The sequence below is a fragment of the Drosophila gunungcola genome, chromosome 3R (genome assembly GCF_025200985.1).
Source record: "Drosophila gunungcola strain Sukarami chromosome 3R, Dgunungcola_SK_2, whole genome shotgun sequence".
In the NCBI taxonomy this organism is placed as follows: Eukaryota; Metazoa; Arthropoda; class Insecta; order Diptera; family Drosophilidae; genus Drosophila; species Drosophila gunungcola.
In genome coordinates this window covers 14,994,623-15,017,014 of record NC_069139.1, presented here as the reverse complement: position 1 = coordinate 15,017,014, position 22,392 = coordinate 14,994,623, and the positions used below count along the sequence as shown (strand labels likewise).

The 22,392-nt window shown below is 37.3% G+C and overlaps 2 protein-coding genes across 5 annotated transcripts in view; one reads left to right on the top strand and one right to left on the bottom strand.

The window, feature by feature from the left end:
• Positions 1–11,560, bottom strand: part of LOC128262079 (uncharacterized) — a 45,682-nt gene extending 34,122 nt beyond the window's left edge. For 3 of the 4 annotated variants that reach the window (XM_052996126.1, XM_052996141.1, XM_052996159.1), the window contains exons 1-2: positions 11,010–11,560; positions 2,078–3,362 (exon numbers count right to left, since the gene is read on the bottom strand). In XM_052996126.1, coding sequence (XP_052852086.1) covers positions 2,078–2,858 — 781 coding nt within the window. In that variant the 5' untranslated portion in view covers positions 2,859–3,362; positions 11,010–11,560. Of the gene's footprint in view, positions 1–2,077; positions 3,363–10,961 lie in introns of all 4 variants that reach the window. The other variant, XM_052996135.1, reaches the window with a different exon arrangement.
• A 4,548-nt stretch (positions 11,561–16,108) lies between these two features.
• On the top strand, positions 16,109–17,330 carry LOC128259997 (uncharacterized). Its single transcript, XM_052992672.1, has 4 exons — positions 16,109–16,338; positions 16,395–16,746; positions 16,805–16,918; positions 16,992–17,330. The coding sequence occupies exons 1-4, from the start codon at positions 16,265–16,267 to the stop codon at positions 17,163–17,165; spliced, it is 714 nt and encodes a 237-aa protein (XP_052848632.1). The 5' UTR covers positions 16,109–16,264; the 3' UTR covers positions 17,166–17,330.
• Positions 17,331–22,392: the final 5,062 nt, after the last annotated feature.

Here is a 22,392-nt window from a genome sequence, read left to right as displayed (position 1 = left end):
CACATCAAAATTAAATCCTTGGTAGTCGTTTCATTTTTTATTTTATTTGTATCTGCTTAAAAATAGATTGATTTTCAGTTCCATTCTAAAAAGAAAGTTATAATAAACTAATAACAATAAGCCCTCCGAATAAAAGTATATACTGTTTGCTTCCTCATTTCCTGATCTCTTTTGTTTTGATCTCGAAATTTAAGATTTCGACAACTGATGAAATGTTCCAGAAATTCTTAAAACCCAATCTACCATAATTCTCCCGTATCAAGTGCGAATCAAGTTTATTTTAAGCGATAAAGATTTACATCTCAAACAGAAGTTTAGCACAATGTTCGAAGATTGTGCTGCGATCGTGACTTTTGGTGCACTTTGTACAATTTACAGCCCATAAAAGACTCACTCAGTCACTAATAAACACAAATTGCTTTGTTAGTTGCCACTGATCTGGCTTGTGAAAGTCCCAAGTCCGAGGGTCAGAGTGAGTGGCGGGTACCCGAAATGAGTAGAGAAACCTCCCAGCATTTTTCACTTTCAGCTCCGTGACCATAAAAATCTTTCTCCAACACCCACAATCGAACAGCAGACACACTTCATCAGAGGAGTCTTATACAAAGCTCTTTTATACGGCAATTTCAATCTTATCGCACTCCACTCGCATTATCGCCGCCAGATCGAGTCCAAAATCAAATTAACACCTGAGGCAGGGGCAAAAGCACCGGCGGAGACATGTATGCAAAGTACCACAACGGTGGTGAATTAAAAAATTTGTACTCCGGCGAAACGAAATCCCCGCTATCAAAGCGGCATCTCCAGCTGGCGATGTTTCCCATGGGCGATGAGCTTGTCCGATAAGCGAGCGCGTTTTTAAATCGCCCGCAAACCGGACCCAAGTTGTACAACAAGTTGTTTTCTGCTTTTTGGTGGCTTTATCAGTGGCGCAAATTGATGGCTGCAAGGAAGTCAATGAAAATGAAGCTGTAAATTAAATCGACCGGCCCCAAAAGTTATGCAAAGCAGCTCTCCATGATGATGATCTTCATCAGACTGACTCATTTCCCGGAGGGAGCCCACCTAATCAGGCCGAGCGGTTAATTAAGGCAAGATTTATGCCCTTAGCACACTAAAGAATTTATATGCCAAATAATACAATTCTTGGGCCGCCGCATTGCCAAATCAAGTGTCTAACTTAATGATGCCCAACATAAACAGACGAGAGCGGCGAGCTACGGAAAATACGATTTCTTTGGCAGATCGCGCAGTGCGTGTTACGCAGTTTCGCAGCGTTTTATGAGAACTTTCAACTTGTGGGCGCTCTATAGGTACATCACCCAGACTACGTTGAAATATACATATGCATGGTGTGCGTAGGCGTGTATTATTTCTGATATTCTAAATATTTCATATAGCCAAAGGCAATAGTTTATTTAGTTGTTTATGCATTGCAAGTGGAATGGGTGGTTGGAAGAGAAAAAAAAAAACCAAACAAGAGAACCCCCGAAACAAATTGAACATAAAACATATTCAAAGTAAACCGAAAAAATATGTGAGTAATGAGGGGGTGGGATGATGGGTGGCGTCCACTTTGAAGATCATTGTGGGTGGGAAGTGCCATCAAGGCAGAGACATTCACAGGAGGGAACTTAGACCAAAATTAGTGACACTGTCCCTGTTCCCTCTATACATTAAGACCTGTTTTAAATATTTCTGGATATTTAATACAATGTCATACTACAAGGTCATTAAATAGATTTAATATCTGGAAACATCATTTTTGTTTCTTTTTTTTAACTATTTTATTTAATAAAAAAGCGATTTTTGAATGGACACGAGTATCATTTATGGTTTTTGGAACAACATTTCAGATTAGCTTGTTATTGGATGTTTAGGAAATTTTACGTATAACACGACACTATCTTAGTACTCTTGTTTTTAAAGAAAACAATTTACATTTATTTTGTTTTATTTTTGAACAAAGAGGTCTTTTAAAAAAACAATTCAATATTTTTATAACTCTAATTGAATTCAAATCAAATTATAATATTATGGGTATGAATTTTTCTACAACTGTGACTAGTCTACTTACTGAATTCACTGTTCTCGTCCTGGGTTCCGTTGACGGTTCCATCCCGCATCAGTTGGAGGATGCGATTCTTGATGTACAGCTGGATCTTGCGGGATGTCCAGGCCAAATGGGACTGGGGCACCGTGGAGCGCTCGTTGCGGTCCAGATTGCTGATGGGTGTGTTACTGCTACTACTATTTATGTTTAGATTACTCCTAGGGTTGCTCAGTCTTTTCGATTTCGAACCAATGAAATTATTGTCAGCGGACGACTGTTGATGCTGCTGGTGATGATGATTATTTTGCGTATGGTGGTGGTGCTTCTTCTGCTGCTGCTGCTGCTGCTGGTGATTCTGGTGACGAATGCTGCGTTCGGTACGCGACAGGACAGCCAAATGCTCATTCGGCACTGCCGAGATGACAAATCCCAGCGGCTCCTCCAGCTGATCGGAGTCCTCCTCGCTGGCGAATCGGGGTGTGCTTGTTATGGCAGTTAATTGCGTGCTTAGGCTCTGATTAAATTCAACATTAATACTTTGATTTGTGGTTTGATTTACACTACGTTCACTCAATGCGCTCGGCCCTAAACTACTACGACTATGATCACTTTGTAGATAACTATTACTAAACAGATTGCTATTGTTCGTGCTGTTCGATGTGGCTGACGCTGTGGATGTGGATGAGCCTGGTAAGCTGGCCATCAAGGGCATCGCAAAGACCAATCCCGGCCAGTCGATGATCAGCGAGAGGAGGGCGCCCAGCAGCGCCAGGGCCCTCCAGTCCAAGCGCAGGTTTCTTCGCATCAAAGATCACCACTTCGGTTCACAGGGGATTTTCGAGCCGTTGTTTTCCGCCCGAATCCGAATGTTTATAATTTCTGTGTATGTCGCTGTTTATGTTGTTTATTGTTTGTTTGCCAGTTTATTGGGCCTTCGCCACGCCCTCGGATGTCGTTGAAACATATGAACGCCCCGTTTATGAAATCTTTCACTTTCGTTTCGTTTCGTTTACGTTTTTTCTTTTCACTGAAGAGTCTCTCTCTGGGCCCGTTATATTTTTTTTTAATAATTTTTTTTTTCCTCTTTCCTGGCAGGAAATTAGGTTATCATATCGTAGACTTGTTTAACACTTTTCAATTGCTGCTGTTGCTGTTGCGGATCTTCATCTTCGTCTTCCCCGCTGATAATGCATCTTATCAACGCCAATGACTTTCTTGTCATGTCAGATATTCCCGCCATAAACTTGGGGAGCGATGAATGAAGCAATCTTGTTGGCCTAAGTTTGGTTGACTAACATTTTCTGACGAGCTGCAATAAGAAGAATTTTGGATGAAAATTTAGTTGGTCTTGCTTGACTGGTGACTTATCATTAACTAACAGATTATCCATATCATAAAATAACTTATCACGCGACACTCACTTGCTCAGCCTAAAATTTATGGCACTTGGGAATTGGCTTTGAAATTCCATCGCGAACTCAAATTGTATTAAGCCAAATTGTACATAAATTCTTCAGCTAAGCGCTTTTAACGCAATTTTTGACATTTTAATTAGCGTTCGGCTATATAAAGACACAACGACGACAAAGTGGCACAGTTTATTTTTAGCCAACGGACCATCAACGGGCCAAAGAAACAATTGTATCTATGAGAGCGACAAGTGATCAGCAAGAGGTTACATAAAAACTGGCCAAAGGGAGCAGTTACGCAAAGAAAAAACTCGGTGAAAACATCGAAAATGACTTTCCCGAACGGAGTGAGAGAAAGAGAGGTGGAGGAAAAGCCCCTCAAGATTGGCGGACAGGCGAATAGGATAAAAATAAAATGGGCAGCAAAAACAATTCGCGCAGAAAACTGTGTCGAATTTGAAAATAATCACGCACTAACTGCAGCGGCAGAGTATCTGAATCTGCATCTGTATCTGTATCTGTATATATGTGATACTCGCAGGGCAACGGGGCGCCTGAGTGACGTTGCCGGTGCACTTCCACTCGACTGCCGGCTTTTTGGCACGTGTTCAGCAAGCCTACGCAGAAGCATTTTTTATGCAACATTTAAGTGCACCCCGTTTTAATTACCATAAACAACAAAAACAGCAGGAAGAGCACCAAATCCGATTGGCGACAAAACAGAGACAACTCAAAACTCATGACTTCTGTGCCATCAAAATGTTAATTGCTTTTGCGTCCTTCTGTCCAAACTGCCGGCGAAGTTTTGCAATACGTTGACTTTGAGGAATATTTATTTCAAAGCCCCTAATACCATCAAAAACAGTTGAGAGCCCTTTAGATCGTAAAAACGGCATTTGCATCCAACAAAGTTATAAAAACCCCGAAAACCGATGAATCAGAGAAACCCAATACTATATGTGTAATACGCAAAATTCTTTAAGTTTCCATCATCTCAGATTAAGAAATATATAAAGCCTTTGCCAGTTTAATGCCTTTCACCCAAATACGAGTAGGTATAAAAAGTATATGTGCCACATCAGGCAAAATGTGTGCCAAGCCAGCCGCAGATTCGGTCTCAAGGCGTTGTTTATGTTTTTTTTTCAGTAGTAGAATTTATGTAAGGGCAACAAAAGTTCCAGTCTCAGAGACCACAGCAACAAAAGCAGCGGCAAAAAAAAAAGATAAAAACACCCAAAAGGGAAGCGTGTCTTGACACATGCCGAAAGTTGTAAAAATAGCTATGGAAAAAAATCTAAATATGTAAATGAAATATAAAAATCACACCTATGGTTGGTAGAGCCAAAAAAACACAAATGTATCAGCTTTTTACGACTTGAGCCCATCGGTCCTTCTGTCATTCATACGCCTCCACAATTCAACAAATTATGAGGAGCATAAAATATAATGAAATCTTTTGTTTTTTTCCCCCTGGTGCGTTTAATTCCCAAACTGACCATAATGAGGAATGATACCTATAATCTAAGGCAATACTTAATTAGAGTCCAAACTTGATTGCTGTGATTGCTCTGGCAAAACATTGCCCTCAAGCCAAAAGCGAAAGTCCAATAACCACCGAGCCCCCATAAATACAAGTATGGGAAAGCCAAAGAACTCTTCGAGTTCACTTAACACTTGTCATTCGAGTAAATTCGGATCCGTTATAAAACTTGAAATTCACTTAACCAAATTTAAGTGGCAATCTTCGGTGGCAGTCTTAAACGTCCAAATCACAAAAAAACGCGACAACCAAAGCCCAAAAAACTCAAAGAAAATGTATAAAAATGAATGACCAGTGAAGTGTGGCGGCATCTTTGGTCTGCGATTGAATTAATTTATAATAAAATTATCTTGAACGAACAAAGGGTGTAAATGAGGTTTTTATGAATACAATCAATTTTAGAATGCCTTACTTTTAAGCAAAGCTAGTAACTATCGTTACTATTGTTGTATACAACAATTAAGCCTTTAAGCTATTTATGCGAAATTAATTATGTTATATATTATAAAAAACGTTTTAAATAGAAACATACTCATACATATCCTAAAAATTATATACAAAAAAGCAATAAAATGTAATTTTAAATTGTTATTAAAATTTTTATAAGAGCAGCCCATTGTTCGATCCGAATGGCATCTTGTTTGAAATATTAAATATAACATTTTTTCGGCTTTTCGTCGTTAATAGCTTGACAACAAGTCACCAAAGTCGGAGAGCAAAAAGGCACAGTAAAAATTTAAATTAGTGGCTCTAGCTATGAGTCTCCATTTCGTTTTGGGAAGCCACTGAGATCAAAGCCAGGCCTAGTCATTGAACTGAAATGGCAGTCGCTCCACAAACTGATTAGCAAATTTTGTTATGTTTTGTTTGGTTTTGCTTTGTTTTTTCTGCGGCATTTCGAACAACGCCAAATTTATGCGTTTGAAATGCGTTTGACATTTGCGTTAGCCGCTGTTTTAATGGCGCCGCTGACAGATGGGCTTGAGGTTGGGGCATTTGGAAAGTATCTGGCGGAAAGCCTGGACGGCGATAAATCTAAGCCGAGCTGCGCAACTTAATTAGTTCATGTCAGACGCTTGGCTTCCCCCCCAAAAATACAAAGGGAAATACGCTCATTGGACATTTATTACAGACCGAAATGTCGGACGTATGTAAATTTTATAAGATTCCGTTGTGGTTTTTGCTAATATGCAAATGATTCACGCATTTTGCCAGACAACAAAATTTTGAATAATTTATTATAACAGGTGAATAAAAATTTTCATAGCCTAATAAAATAAATACTCGTTGACATTAGCATAAAGCTTACGTTTTATATGTATTTTAACCTGTTTGAGCGTTTGAAAGTGATGGTTTCTTGTTTTTAATTATTTTTATTTTTTGCTCATTTTACTAAGTTAAATGCTTTTTGTTTTGTTTTCCAATGATTTATGTTGTTGTTTTTAGAAGCCGAGCTAATTCGCTATATTTATTACCAGAATCTATTACCCAGAAAACCATTTAGTAATGTCGTATCTCATTCTTCTTGCGGTTGGCAGTAAAAAACACTGCCAAAAACCACAAATTCCCAGACTCTACACTTACATGTGCAATTTATTCATGGCTTGTGGTTTTAGTTTTTGCCCAACTTTAGTTTGGGCAATAAAATAAATTAGGCCCAAGAATAAACAAAACAATGTTGTGTTGCAACAATTTGAGTTAATTTTGTTTCCCCTATTGTGAAAAAGTATTTCATTGCCAAACTGAAAGCGAAAAGAATTTAACAAACATACAAAGATAGGTATATGAGTTTAACAATGAAATTCTAGTTCAAGAGAAGATAAATTTGTATTTATTTTCCCCGTTAAGTGTCTGACGTTCATTATCGTGTTAACACTTGTCACAAGATTGAACGAGAATAAATATACTTGTATTCATACGTACTTTTGTGTATTATGGAATGCTAAGCAAAAGATTGATGTGCGGTGGCATTCCTGACAACTGCCTTATAGATGAATATCTATCAGAATGCAAACAAGACGATGCATTTGGCTGTGGATAATTGTCGCTGATCTGGATCTCTTCGGATCTAAAAGTCTTTCGGATGGAGTCCTCCCCGCCCGCATTCGACTCCCTTGTTTACAAAACAATTAATTTTCTTTGGAAAACAAGAAACGGTGCGAACGGGGGAAATGAAAAAGATACCGAAACATAACTCAGGCAGCCAGCCAAATGCACTAATCGATGTGCACTTCATTTGTATGGAAACGGGCATAAGATACTTGAAGGCATCACTGTTAGATACTTGCCAACAATCTACGGGGAAAGCACTGCCGCCAGGGAAAAGGAAAAGTACGAGTAAAAAACCTGAGCGCACAAAGGCAGCGCTTTTGTGTAATCGATTTGAACCGGAAGCAATTGGGTTGCCGCAGTCTCAACGGCAGCGGGAAAAATCCTCTCAAGATGCAGCTATTTTAAATATTTAGTGCACGAGACAGGCGAGGGCAGAATCAAAGATACACGCACACTGTCTGAAAGCGATTCAATCACATGCGGCGGTGCTAACAACAAAACAAATATCGGTCGCCAGATATATTGACATCATACAGAAAGTTGGGAGCCCCAGCGATTAGTACAAAAATACTAAAGTAAAAATTACAAAATGAGAAAATATGCCCTTTCTGTCATTGCTAGAAAATTTAAAGTTGAATTTGTCAATATACAGAACAATTTTTATTACCTCTGAGGTAATTATATATTAGCTTTTTATTTTTAATTCAAAACAGACACAGATTTGCATGAAATATTAATTTAAAAATAAGAAAACTAGAATGAGTAGTTAAGTTTAAAGTTCCTATCTAAACATTCTATTAGCATAAAATAAAATAGTATTAATGATACTATGCTTCCTGTGCTACAAAATATTTCAAAGGAAATAGGTGAAGAATATCATTGGGTGTGTAAAAGCTCAAATAATCTTTGGACATTCCAAGAACTGTTTTTTATTAATGTTCTAGGCAGCAAAACTTATAAGTTTTGTGACAAAATATGAAGAATTTAATCAGTAAATGAGATTTCCCAAAGAAATGGTATTTGTTGTTTTTTAAATGCAATCTGTCAATATATTTCATGTTAAATTTCATGTTCTACAAGACTTTGATGTTATTTTCGTTTGGGGTAATTTCTATATTTTATTCTTAACAATTTTTATAAAATATAATATATAATTACTTAAATATATTGGCGGACGAATATTACACATTTTAGTTTTACCTTTGTGTAAATTTATTTATTCGTATTATATTTTTCAGCATATAGATTTAAGTGGTAGTACCTGAGAAGTTTTCGTTAGTTTCGGCCACTTTCACACCTATGTATCTCACTTAAAAATGTATCTCTTGCCTTTACTAACACACTTGCCCACTGGCAGACTCATCTCCCACACATTTTCGCACATTTATTGTAGTCTAATTAAAAGTCACGCACTTTACGTGCGAAAATTAAAAGGAAAACCGTCGCTTAAAAATAAAATCAACAGAAAACGACAAAAATCAAAGACAACGCGACGTATTAGTAATGTGACAAACAGACAGCCAAGCACAACAATAGCAACAACAGCAGCAATTGCGTCTAGGATATTTTTAAAATGCGTCAAACAACCTAAAAAACCAACAGCCAAAAACAAAAAAAAAACATCAAACCTGAGTAAAATACGCGACTTTTTTTCGTTTCCATTTCGGCTTTTTGTTGCTATTTTTTTTAACTGAGGGGAGTACCTAAAGTTGTTGCCATGTTGTATCGTGTATGTGTGTGTGTGTCTCTCTAAATGTATGCCGCACATTATGTGGTCTAGTGTTCACGCTTCATTAAAACAAACGCTGCAATTTTACTGAGTTTCCCGCATTTTTCTTTCTTCTTTCCCCGGTTTATTTTACTGTATTTCACTTTTTTGTTCGCTGTTATTGTCGACATTTCATTCCGAGTATTATGCGCCACTTTTGGCCAAAAGAAAAACAAACCGCAAAACTATTTACGCACGGCAGTAAAACTTTTTTCTTTTGCATGCGATAAGCTTTATCTGGGAATTATGATTGTTGTATTTCAAACTTTGCCTTTACCGGCCCATCAATCAAGCACAATTTGTAAATGTGTCACAGAATCAAGCAAAATGTTACCCAACACACGCGTTTCAGAACTTAACTTGATAATTAGCTGGCTTTACGACATCTCAAGTCCAACGGCAAGCACGCCAGTATCCGGGGTGAATTCGGAATATAAATTCCGACCTAAAAGCTTTTTTCTACCGAAAATTGAGTTTCCATTAAAATTAAATTATTAACCAGAAGCATTGTTGTGGAGGGTACTAAACAATTAATGAATTCTTTTCTTTGCCCTTGAGAACTCTTTGTATTTTAGTTAATGAAATTGTGACGGGAGAACTTTAGTAAAAGAGCAAAATGTATTAGATCAGGGATATTAAAATGCACGATATATTTAAAATTATTAGAAAAGCTCATTAGATTTGCTTGGAAAAATATCATACTTTCGCAGAAAGAATGTTATATAATATACAAAAAATTATAAAGCAAATTATAAAAACATTTGCATTCTTTGTAAAATAAAATGGTTAAAAATAAAAAAGGCGAAAGAATTAATGTTTTCCACAAATTCAAAAAGAGACTGAAAAATTATTTTTTAAATATATCTCAGTAATGCTTGACTTGAGTTAAGCACTCAATGCTGCCATTAATTAAGGAGGATATCACCTTCAGCACATTGTCTACAGTTCATTCAGTTTTATTCTATATCTCGATTCCCACATTTTACAGTTTGTCTTTCGGTCTGCTGTCAAAACTATGATCCGCCATGTGATTAGCAGTTGTTGAACCCGACGCACACATGCGTGCCTTTTCACGCGACAATAACGCAAATTCACACACAGATACGCCGCGCAAGTCAGCAACAGGAACAAGAACAACAACTCAGCTTAGATAATAGCGCACAATGTTAGATAATAGTCGACGCCGTCAATTTATAAGACAAAAAACTGCACGCGCAGAGCAGACAACAACAAAAATATAGAAAAATAGTTTGCGAAATTAGATTAAAAGCGCTTGCGTGCGCTTGCAAATAAAGATACGCACAATTCGCGCAGATACAGATACATTTGCAGACAGCGATAAAGATACGCGAATGTGGATGCTTTTTGCAAAAACTATAAATAATCCAAAAGTGTGTGTGATTAAATTTATACGAAATTTCGCTTTTATAAAGTGGGGGTTCTCCTAAGGTCGTTTGCTTTCACAAGTTTGCAAAAAATATTTTGCCATTTTTTTGTTTGTCTTACTTATTGTTTAGTTGGTCCAGATTAAGGCGGAAAAGTACTTGGAAAAGCTTAGTTGCTGTTTAGCCGTAAATAAAATTTAATTTGTTTATAACTAAGTGCATTCAGATTACGGTTTCAGTGAAATTCCTCAAAGTTGTTGAAATCTAATCGATTATGGGTTAAATTTAACTCAATTAGCATCTGAATAGTAGAAAATTTGTTGTTTTTTTTTCATAATTTGCTTTTGATCGCTATTTTTTTGAAATAAATTTATTTCGTATTTAAGCAATTTGTTTTTTAATTACTTTCACCAATGAGACATTTAAATACACTTATTGCTCGGCTCGCTGCCAAATGGAAAACGATTTCAATTTTTTTCAAAGATACCAATTATTTTTCCACATTTTCACTAGCTCGGGTGTATTTTATTAAACCGCCTTGGTATAAAGAAAAGGGCAAAAAGCGGACGCTATTTATGAATTTCGGCATTTTCAAATATCTAATCTAATAATATAAAAAAACATTTTCTTCTCCGCTCGACAACCTTTAAAACGTTCATTAATTATTGGGCTAGGAACAGTCGCACTAAAGACAAAAACTCAGAGAAATATTTTGCAATATTTGAAGAAATATTTCAAGGAACAACAAACTTACTTAAAAAGAACTTATGCAACAGCATTGAAATAGACGAGAATTACGCACCTTATTTTTATGTTTGTTTGCCTTTTTTCAATTTTACGATTCTTTTTTTGGACGCGTTGTATAATTCGTTGATTTTAAGAGAGTTACACTTTGCACACTTCAAAACTTATGGCAACAGCAATTCAACATTTTCATAAATTTTTGGATTTTTCTCTTTTTAAAAGCACAACACTAACCATATACTTTTCTGGTAAATATTTTCTCCTCTTCGAACTGGTCGTAAATTAATGGATTTTAGCGGCCTTTTCAAATTGTAACGACTCTCTTGGCCAGCAATACTTGGATTTTAACTTTTCGTTTTCAAATTTGCTATCCGTTAAGATTATTGTTTCGATCTCCTTTGGACACGGTTTCACACAAGACCGGAACATTGAGACGCGATTACGGACGCGATCACGATTGTGGGTTCGACGATAAGATGGTTAGGATATGCCAGATGGATGGGATGGTTCGAAAAATTCGAAAACGCTGCGATGCGAATACGGCTGCGGATAAGCGGACTTCGAGTGCTACTGCGACTGCGGACGCTCCGCTCACTGTGTGTTCCCAAAGCGTGCTAGTCAGAGACTGAAAAACTGAGTATAGACCCTGTCGATGGGGCGCTTCGACGCTTCGTGCGTTCATGCCGAGCACTGTTGCTGCTGCTGCGGCAGCGCGAACGAGAGAGAGAGTGTGCGGCGGGAGGGAGTGAGAGAGAGTGAGTGAGAGCGAATCAGGTAAAAGAATGGTCTGCTATAGTCAATGGAACTAATATGGCAGGGTCCTAAGTATTAGCATCGTTCGGTTTGACCGTGATTCCCAATTCATCCTTATGATCTGACGAATAAAACTTTGCTAATTGTTTGATTCATTCATTAGCAGTATTTTTGGGAACAACACAAATTTTAGACACTTTGTACAAGGCATTTATTTAATTTGGTTCAATTATAATTTTTTTATTACATAAAGACAAGTGACATTTTCAATTCGGTTTTTAATAATACCCACCTAATAATATTTTATATTTATTAGCTAAAAAGATCATATTTGCAGAGCATGGGATTTTAAAAATATTCTCAAATTTGAAAACCATTTCGTTGTCAATATTGTTATGTATATTTTTTTGGGCTAGAGTTTAATTTAAAATAAAATCCAGAAAATTTAGAAGCATCATATAAGAGCATATTTTTCTTGAAATAACATTTTAATTAAGACAATCGAACCGTTTAAGAAAGGTTTCCTGCTATTTCCAAAATGTACGCTTGAATGTAGGCTACATATATTATGGCAAGACAACGAGGTATCCAATAGTCGTAGGACTTAGTTAAGTTTGTTATAATATAAATATTATAGAAACATAGGTCGTGCAATTAAGTTTTTAATTATTTCAAGATTTATTTAAATAAAAATCACAAGTATAAAAAATTTAATTTACATTTAAAGCTAGTTCCCATAATTTTATAAATAAGAATAAATAATTAAGTGAGGAAACAGATAATTTGTTTTAGCTTTGGTGGTATTCTGCGCTCCCAAATCAACGGTCCCAGAGATAGATCCCCATCACGTGCCAGTTTGCAACCTGACAGTGAGAGCGGTGTGATTATATTCGCTTTTTCCCTGATTATATTTGTTTTTGCTGGCTGGCTGGCGGTTGTGCTTTTTGGCGCGTAGACATTTTCCAGTACTTCGTATTTCGCCAGCGAGCGTTGATTTGCACAAATACCAATTAACTAACGTCCCAAAGTGCAACGATGAACGTCAGTTAATGCCTTGCGCTATGGGGCGTAAAAACACCCGTGAATCACCTGCGTGGGAGAACCAACTAATAGGAGGTGCTAATCAAAACGATTCTATTGTATTGATAAGCTATAGTAAACCAGTAAACCAACGATATATCAGCATATCTATTTCTGGTCACCGGAACCCCTTGATAATTTAAAGTCTTGACCAAATGGTAAGAAAAGTGTAGCCAAAAAAAGCAGCCCACGTCAAATGGAAGTTTATTCAGCTATGCGCGAATTTCTTTGAATAAATGCTATCTTATCTATTAGATGGCGCTTATAAAAAAAAATCACATGGTGAAAAAATATATGTATATGCACTTGACGGTGTCTATGGCAATACACAAATTGCAGAAATATGCCGGAGGAATCGCCAACGTCATACTTGATGAGTACGTCAGTTAGTGGGCGTTGCAGGTGGTAAACACTGCTGGTCGGCTACCGATAAGCACAGCCATATAACAAAGACTTTAGTTGTATTTGACGTTGAAAAATAAACTATATTGATATAAATACACAAAATAGTATTTATCTACAGTGAAAATGGTACATTTTTTATATTGAAATGTTTAAGAAATTTATATTGACAATTAATTGTAAAAAATATACAAATAAGTATTTGTGTATTAGTATTTTCAGTATTTTAAATCTATTAAATTTATATTGACATTTATTAGTAAAAACTATACAAATAAGTATTAGTGTATAAGTCATTATTATTTACACAACATTAAAAAAACAAAAAAAAAAGTAATGTTCTGAACTTAGAGATTTAAGTTAATTGACATGTTTCTACTTCTGTTAAATGTTTCTGTTCCTACCTTACCTTACTCTATTTGTAAAACTTCAAACTCAAAAATATTTTTTGAAATGCTTGCTTGTAAGTGGTCTAAGTGATTTTGCCAGGCCACAGAAAGGGCTGGCCCCCAAAACAATTAACTCAATTAACCAGAATGACAACATTTTGTGCCCGAGAATTTGACGCCTGTGAAACAAGGAAGCACATGCCAAATATCCCAATTCCTGGTTGCCCCTATAAATAACCCTCGACAGGGCAAGGGCAAACTCCCCCGCAGTTTTCGAAAGCAACCTTTTGACTGCCGATCTGCCCCTTGCTCTCTCCATACTTTCCCCATTGTCCTTCGGTATGCAGTCAGACAATTAAAATGATTAATTATGCGCAGGAGCAGCGGCAGCAGCAGGACATTTTCGGGCTAATGACTTAATTAACCCGGGAGTCGAGTGCTCCAGCCTAATGTGCTCGCCTCAACGACCTCGGACCCTTTTTCCGCGTAAACCGTACAAGTGGAAGGTCCATGGCAAGATGTTAGATTAATTAAAAACCGTAGTCAACCGAAAATGTGGCAAGTGATGCCCGTTGAGGTGTTTAAATAGTCCAATCCAATGGACAGCTGCTTTGGGCAACCCCCCCACCGCTCCACTGATCCTCAAAAACCTGACTTTACACCTTGAGCCGATCGCACGCGTTTCCCGAGCGATTAAAAACGCGCTAGCGATTCGCCTCAAGGTTGGCGGCTTTTTCTTGTTCACAGATCACAGCAGAATCGTATTTAGATTGCTATCAGTCCGATATTCAATTACAGAATACATATTGTCATGTCCACTGTCAGCCAACATGATTTCACAGTGTGGTAGCGAATAATATCTCAAGTTATTTCGCCGATATGATATTTTCGCGTATCAATTGATAGCAGATCGCCAATCAAACTCACATTCAGTCAATAAAGTAATTTTGGTGAGGAATTCCGTCACGAAGCATTAACAACCATTAGGCTTCCATTAGTCGTAGGCGACTTATATCGCAAGTGGATCGATCTGAACGCAATAATTTATGTTAATAAAATTGTAATAGTCGCCTGTCAGCAAATGGCGACGAACATGCAGCCAGCAGCCGACACACCGACTGACAGAAAGTCAATTCAATACGAATCGAATCGATTCGAATCAATTAAAAACAAATCTCAAACTGATTGTGTCGCCAAAGGCTGTCTTTTGTCTTTAGCCAAGTGACCAGCAACAAGACGGCTGCTGATACGAAAACACGTTAACCCCCCAAATAGCCTTTTAAAACATTGTTTTTTAGATTCTTAAATAGTAAAAAGGAATTTCATAATTTAAAATAATTTAAGTTGAAATTTTATTCAAAATACTTTCAGAGAATTCTCCAAGTTATTTCTATGAAATCACTTTCAATTAAAAATCCAACTATGAAATCGGTGAAATCCCTCTAAGTCGAACTAAAAATTTCTAAAATCGCTCTTAACAAAAAAAATGAGTAAAGTGTTTATAAATTAAAAATCATCTTTCACTCTGTCTGATTTTTCAAAAGTTTTTCAAACTAACTTGTATCTAAAATTGATTAGTATTTTATATCTGGCGAATAAAACTAAAAAGGACCCAATCTAGTATTAAAACTTTAACTTAATTATTAATAAGTCAATCCACAATATACAGTATAATATCCATTAATATAAACATTATTTCTTAAATAAATAAACAAGCACAAAAAGTCAAGCAAAGATTAATTAAAAATTTTTCAGGTCCATTAGTCGTACACTAAGCAAATAATTAATACGTAGAGCTTAATGGATTTTATAAACTTTTTCTGACAAAATATATAGCAGGAACATATATATATTTTCTTCCAACGGGTTAAGGCCAATGCAAATTATGATTACTGTGAAAAGCTGTCGTCGCCACAAAGTCGATTGGGGGTGGGGTTCAGGCTGAGGTCGGAATATGGATTATGGAGTGGAGACCCGAGTGAGAAGTGCCCCAGCTGGGTGATCGATTATGGTGGAAGTTATACTGCGGCGGTCGCTAATCACAATAATTGATTTGTAAATATTTTGATTTAGATTGCAGTGCTAATTATGATGGCAGCCACTGCCGCCATAAATTATGAGTGCACTATCCGACAGGGCCTTGAGTCTTCACGCAGATCTATCGGAACAGAAATTAATCAAAAGTCCCGCCGCACACGGAAATGCGAACGGCTCTTTGTTTTGGCAAGAAGTTGGTGGGGTTAAAACAGAAAACATACGTCATGTGCTGCCTTGAGTCCAGATAATTAGGAAATTAAACCGCTCGCATTGAAAGGTATGCCATTTCAAAATCAGATTTCTGGGAAAAATGTTATGGCAAGGACTTTTTTTAAATTTGGAAATCATTAAATACCCAATTTTCTATTCAATCCTGGTGTTTCCTAACAACCACTTGGAGGGTATGTATAAATCCTAAATATATAGAGTTGGAGAAATCGAAAAATGTTCAACTCCAGTTCACCAAAAGAATTGCCTTCTTTATGGCAGAAATATATTTCTGGGCAGGCCTTGCACTTGACAGTTAAAAAACATGGTGCGAAAGTAAGAAAGAAATGTTTTCCCCTTTTTTTTTTGGGTTCCTAAGCATTTCTCAGTTTTGAAAGTCACACTGAAATTGAAAGACTAAATTCGTAGTGAGCATTAAAATACAATGCCTTTACTGGAAATGTTTGTTGTTATGGACAACGTCTACCATGGATTGCGAAGTTTCTTCGGCCCAGAAAAGTACAAACTATTTACTCACACCTTGAAGAAGACTTAGTTTTTTCTTTCTTTTTTAGTCAAACTGGAACGCCCAACATGCAAGCTCATTATGCGCTGAAAAAATTGGTCAAACACCGTCGCAGGATTGTAAAGAGCAAACGCAGCTTGCGAAGGAATCGTTTTCCCATTAAGGAGAATAGCGAAGAGAGTGTTGGCTCCTCAGAACTAAAGGAGTATTTTACCAGGAGCGAATTCCCTGCTCCGATAACCTTGAGCCGTGAACCGGCCACAACTCCTTCGATAAATCTGTTAAATCGCCGTCGACTCCAAAACCGTCCGTTGATGTCAAATGCCCGCCAAGTGTTTCAAATTCAGTGGGGCTGTTGGTGGCAGAGGTGCTGGCTTACTCTCATGACTGCCACAATGCAGGTGAGTTGGTAATAAACGATGGAACAGCAATGTTATTTTAATCCCAACTACCTTACAGATCGGCTGCGGGTCTTCAGTCTATTGCCACTCGCTTTTGGGGTTGTACGATGAGGAGGAATCGGATCCACCAATTGTTCTGCTCGTCTGCTTTTTGAGGCAGGCCCTAAAAAAGGTATTTTAATTTACCATGTATCTACAGATACAATTTTTCTTATCATCTCTTATATCTTTCTTATATCTCTTAGATATGCAATCGGACTGACTTGGCCCTCAGCAGTAATGGCCACGGGCCCACTTACATCAACACCTCACCCGCCATGGAATTGATCGACATTCGCGACTTATTTCAGCACATCAACAATGCCCTGGTAGACTATCTTCTCAGGGTCGATGAATCCAAAAGCGAGCCAACGGAGTAGAATAACTTCAAAATCAACTAAAACAAAAAAGTCAGCTAACCAAAAGACAAGCTCTGCCTTTGTACACTAAAAATAATACATATTTTAGTTTAAAATTATTCCAATCAAAATCAACATAAAATTTGTATTATCTAAAATACAAACATTTTAAAAGAATATATAACACACATTTAAAAAAAAAGATTTAAAGCATCATATTTATATTCTTAATGATTGTCTTCTTATCTTAAATATACCTTCCCATACCCTTATGATACAAAAAACGTAGCTTAAATTGATGAATTCTTTATTCTTAAAAATTAATTAAAATAAAAAAATTAATTTGACTTGCTCAAATGACGAATTCTTGACTTATGCTTCGTAATGTTAATCTCAAGATCAAACGCTCTTTTCCAACTATATTCCAGTGCAGTTTCTAATATTAAAAAACTCTTGTCTCAGCCAATGCACTTCGAATTTAGTGTACACTTCGGGCCTCAAGGTGTGGCTTTCTACATAAAGAAGTCTGGATGGGACTGATAGATGGAATCACCAGGAGAAACCAGTTACAACTTATGATCTTCGAATTGGGCACTAAATCCGTACTCTATATTGGCGGCAGGTGCTTGGATTGTTGGTTCTTGCAGTCATTATATAGTTTCTCCTTTTCGGTTGTGGCAAGTAAAAGATTCATGAGCCAATTGGATGGCGCCTTCGAAGGGGGCAATGAATGTCATCATCAAGTGGCCCGAATCGCTGAAGAATTATGGGGGCGACACATGCAATGGTCGTCGGATGATCAGATCTGGCCGAGATCGGACCGGGATCGGAGTGGTTATGCTCTGCATTCCTTGGCGCGGGTGCTTACCACATGACGATGACAGCCAAATGAATCTCATTTGGTTCGCCAAAATATTTATGCATCGTTCGCATTGACTTTGATTTCTCTGCAATTTGTTTCGGGCTTTCGGCTTTTGGGCCACGCCCAGAGATTTGGCGAGCTTTATTTATGGTTTCCATGAATCAAAAGAAATCTGTCAAACAAGTTTATGACACTTTTTTGCGCCCTCCCCCAGCCCCGCCCTCTCCTTGGGGTTTCGGCAAGCCGTTGACATTTTAATTTGGCAGCCATCGATGGCAATTTAATAAATTTGCTGCCTGATTTTAATTGGGTTCGGCTGGAGAAGTGTTGAGCAATTGATGGTATGATCTGGTCTGGTCTGGGCCCAAGTAAAGGGCACCTTGAACTAGGTAATGGCATTGGGATAGTTGTGGGGTGATATAAGGGACTATTTTTGGATCAGGACTAGGGTTGTTTGTTACCTTTACATCACCGAAAACATGGGATTTTACTGCGTCGAGGGTAATTGCACAAGCCAATGCCCGAAATAAATTAGAAAACTTATTTGTAGATAACATATGTAGTTCAAAATCCACAGTGTCGAACATATTTCTACATTTTATATAAGCTTATCTTTATTATTTAATCTTCATTTCAAAAAAGGCTATTTTGAATTTTTTGATTCTCATTTAAAGTAAAATAAATGGTTGACCTATATTTTTAAATGAATATTCATTAAATAGTAGAACATTTTACAGGTCGCGTTTAAAAGAAAATCAAATAAAAAACTACCATGCGTAAAGATCCCTTAATATAGAACAATACACTAATAAGAAAACTGTAATAGAAAAATGCTAGATTCAGTGGATCGTATAAAACCATTAGTAAGATGGTAACCTCGATTTCATCAATATCTATCCACCTTTGTAGAAAACAACCTTTCCATCTTATCTTACTAAATTCAAATTTGGAAAAGCTTCTTGTCTTTGGGCTGCTGGAGGAGATTCTACCACCACGTCTCCCACAATCAGTCAAGCTGTCTCATAAGAATGTCGGAGACACTCAATAGATCGCCTTTCTTCCACAATCTTCATAAATGTGAGCAATTTTTATTGTGCCTGCCAACGAAATCGATATCGGTATCGCGGCTATTAACCAAATCAGTGGAACGGCTATCTATCGCCATACATGAGAGAAATTTATGTAACTTTGCGGCAATAACAATTAATAAAATTAAAAGAAAAACTCGTTGAGGTCCAAAGTTGGTGGCCAGAGCTCGGGTTACACTCTCAACCCAGCCCCCTTGAAACATGGGTATCAGAACTTAATCAAAGCAGATAAAACAAAAGAGCATTGAGAAGTTCCCTTACGTATTATGCACAGGGAAAAATATTAACACAAAAATTATAATAAATAAATTTGTAACTTACAAAAAAGAAAAATATTTAAGATTTAAAACCTCTCTTAAGGCTAAACAATTTCAATAACTCCATGTGTACATATCATATACTTTCAAAATATCGAACCCTATGTATTTGAACCCTATGTATTTTAATGCTTTGCAACGTTATAATAAAAAATATTTTTTTTTTAAATGTAAATTTTCTTTGCTTTTCACCTCATTTATTTTGTTATTTTTTCGGTGGGTGGGCAAGCATAAAGCGCCGCTCGTAAAGTTGGCCAAAACCGGCCGGTGGCCAACAGATGGACCGTTAACACAGCTAAGATCACAAGAAGAGAAATAGATAGAGAAAGGGGGAGCCTGATCGGAGATCTAGGCAGATCCCAAGTCTAGACTGGTAATCCTTCGGAGATCTTGTCCGGCGATAAACTTGGCTCTGTGTCTGATTAGAGCGGCCTAATGTGACAGTCGCGCGGCGTTCCAGTTCTCTGGGAGTGTTTTTTGGTCACCTTAACTGTAGTTTGAGTGATGTAATTGGAGCGGCTTCTATTGGTGACCGCTGCCAGTTGGCCAGTTGCCTGGTTGCCTTTGCCTGGTTGCCTTTGCCTGGTTGCCCGCTTTCCTGGGCTCTCATAAATCACAATGTTAGAGGGGCCTCCGAACTTGCTACACAAAAAGGAAAACCGGCTTGGTCAGCAGCATCCTTGGCCAAGACCGCTTGGCACCCTTTTTTCTTTTCCGGAGGTGATGCATCAGCTCCCAGAAGTTGCGATCCCCCCGCGAGTCCCGCATGTTCCACTGAGATTTATGTGTGACAGGCAGCGCCTCTCGTGAACGGATTGCGTGTGGTCCCCATCCCCCTTATGATTCTGTATATTTCCATTATTTGGGGCTCTGTTTATTCTTTTTAATTACATCTCAATGAACTTCAAGTGAACTGGCGCAACAGGTGGGCCCCTTTCTCTCACCTCACACAAAGTGTTCTTAAACTGATTGAGCCGCCCATCAAGCATTGACATTGAACTTTTTATATGATCGGCCAGTGATATCATCTACAAGGTTCCAGCGAAATCAAAAATCTTATTTGGTATCTGGCCCCTCTTGGGGATTTTTTTTGTATTATTTTTGATGTCGGCTCGTATATCAATTTCAATTTTACCGTTAAATGATGCGGCAAACCCGAAGAATGTGCTCTGAGGCAACCCAACCCCCTTGAAAATATTACCTAATCGCACGGCCTAAAGACCCATAAGACCCAACCCAAATCGGATAGAAATCGAAGGCATATCGGGACCACGGAAAAAAAATTAACTTTTTCTACAATCTTAATTTTTTGTACTACATAATATTCTAGTATCAAAAATATTTTAATCTTTAAAAAATAAGATTTTGAATATCCGAAGTATTATCGTTTTACCATTATAAAAATAAATATTATATAATTTTAAAAGAGGGAAAATGTTAATATGTTAAGCTTTTTTAAAGAATTATTTTCCTAACTAATATATATATATATATATATAAAGTAAAATGAATTGACGCATACATATAAAATGTAATTAATTTCATTTAATAGTAAAACATTTTCACGATATTTTTCTTTGTGCATTTCCAGTTCCTCGAAAACGATTAAAGTGCCAGACTAATTAACCAGTATAGGAAAACCACCGCATGAATTATGAAAGAAAAAACCCTTGGGCCTGGCGCTAACCGAAATTGGTTGAACAACTGCGTTTTTTTCGGGACTTGCGAACACTAATTGAAACGACTTTATTACTACCAGAAGAAAGGTGGAACAGGAAAGCCAAATAAGAATTGCGAATTAAGCGACTTTATTCCTACCAAAAGAAGACCAAAATATTGAGCATTTATATCGATCGTTTTGTGGACTCTCGGTTGCCCTTGGGCCCTTTTACAAGCCAAGGCCCGTCGAAGGCGTCAACACAAACATTTTTATGTGCCAACGGATCTTTTGGTCCATCGGATCCTCTTTCAAACCGCTTGGCGCCCGAACAGTCACTTCTTTTACAACTTTCGCAGGAAATGGATTGGAAAAAGGAAACACAATGCGCAGCTTAAAAATGAAACTAATAATTTACGAGCTCATAACTGGCGAGTAAACGAAACGAAACCAGCTAAAAAAGCTGGTCCTCAAGGCGGCCAAAGATCGAGTTTGTGGAGCAAAGCCCCAAAGTGTCAACTATCCTGGGTTACGAACTTCACCTGAATCGAACTGTGGAAAAGGAAGAAAGGGACAGACTGCGTATAGGGTTTCGCGCGACAACGGAAAATCAAGTGAAATTGATATTTTCTATTTCGAAAACAGATGGAACCGTCGGGAACAGAGAACATTTCTATTGAATTTTCAAAAGGCGGGGGAGTGCAACAGGTTTCCGTAGATCATTTTATCGTCTTTCAATGGGGACATTTGTTTTCCCATAAAATATTTCGACATTTTTATTGATTTCTAGTTGCATTTTTGTCATATTTCATGCCTGCCCCGCCGCTACAGTGAAATGAGTCACTGGAATTTTGGACTTTTGACGGTCAATAAGTTTATTTGTTTTGGTTTTTGCGTAGACCCAGACGCGTCACAAGCGGATTTTGGACATGCCCAATAAAAATCCCCAATAGTTTGCGGCCATATATGCACTTTTGCGTCAAGAACTCACCGCAGAATTTCACGTCGGCAGGATTTTTAATTAGTTTCTGGAAATGTTTGCTCGAACCTGTGTGGTCTTAGGCACGTAGTCCCCTTTTCTAGTGACTCAAAATTGGCAAAAGTCAATCAATTACAATCATATTGTCAGCTATGCGAAAATAATTTGAAAAAAAACACCCTCTCAGGTGTTTTAGCAACTTACTCATATTTAAATTTTGCATAAAACATTATGAACTGTAAATATATTTCAAAGATACAATTTATTTTGTTGAGTGTTTTGTTAACTTTACACAAATGTACTTTTAATGACAGCTTCGAATAGCTGTTAGATCTAATAACAGAA

Coding starts and splice junctions, on each gene's coding strand:
- LOC128259997 (XM_052992672.1), top strand. CDS start 16,265: ATGCCTTTACTGGAAATGTTTGTTGTTATGGACAACGTCTACCATGGA. Junction 16,339..16,394: donor AGTTTCTTCGGCCCAGAAAA/GTACAAACTATT, acceptor TTTCTTTTTTAG/TCAAACTGGAACGCCCAACA. Junction 16,747..16,804: donor TCATGACTGCCACAATGCAG/GTGAGTTGGTAA, acceptor ACTACCTTACAG/ATCGGCTGCGGGTCTTCAGT.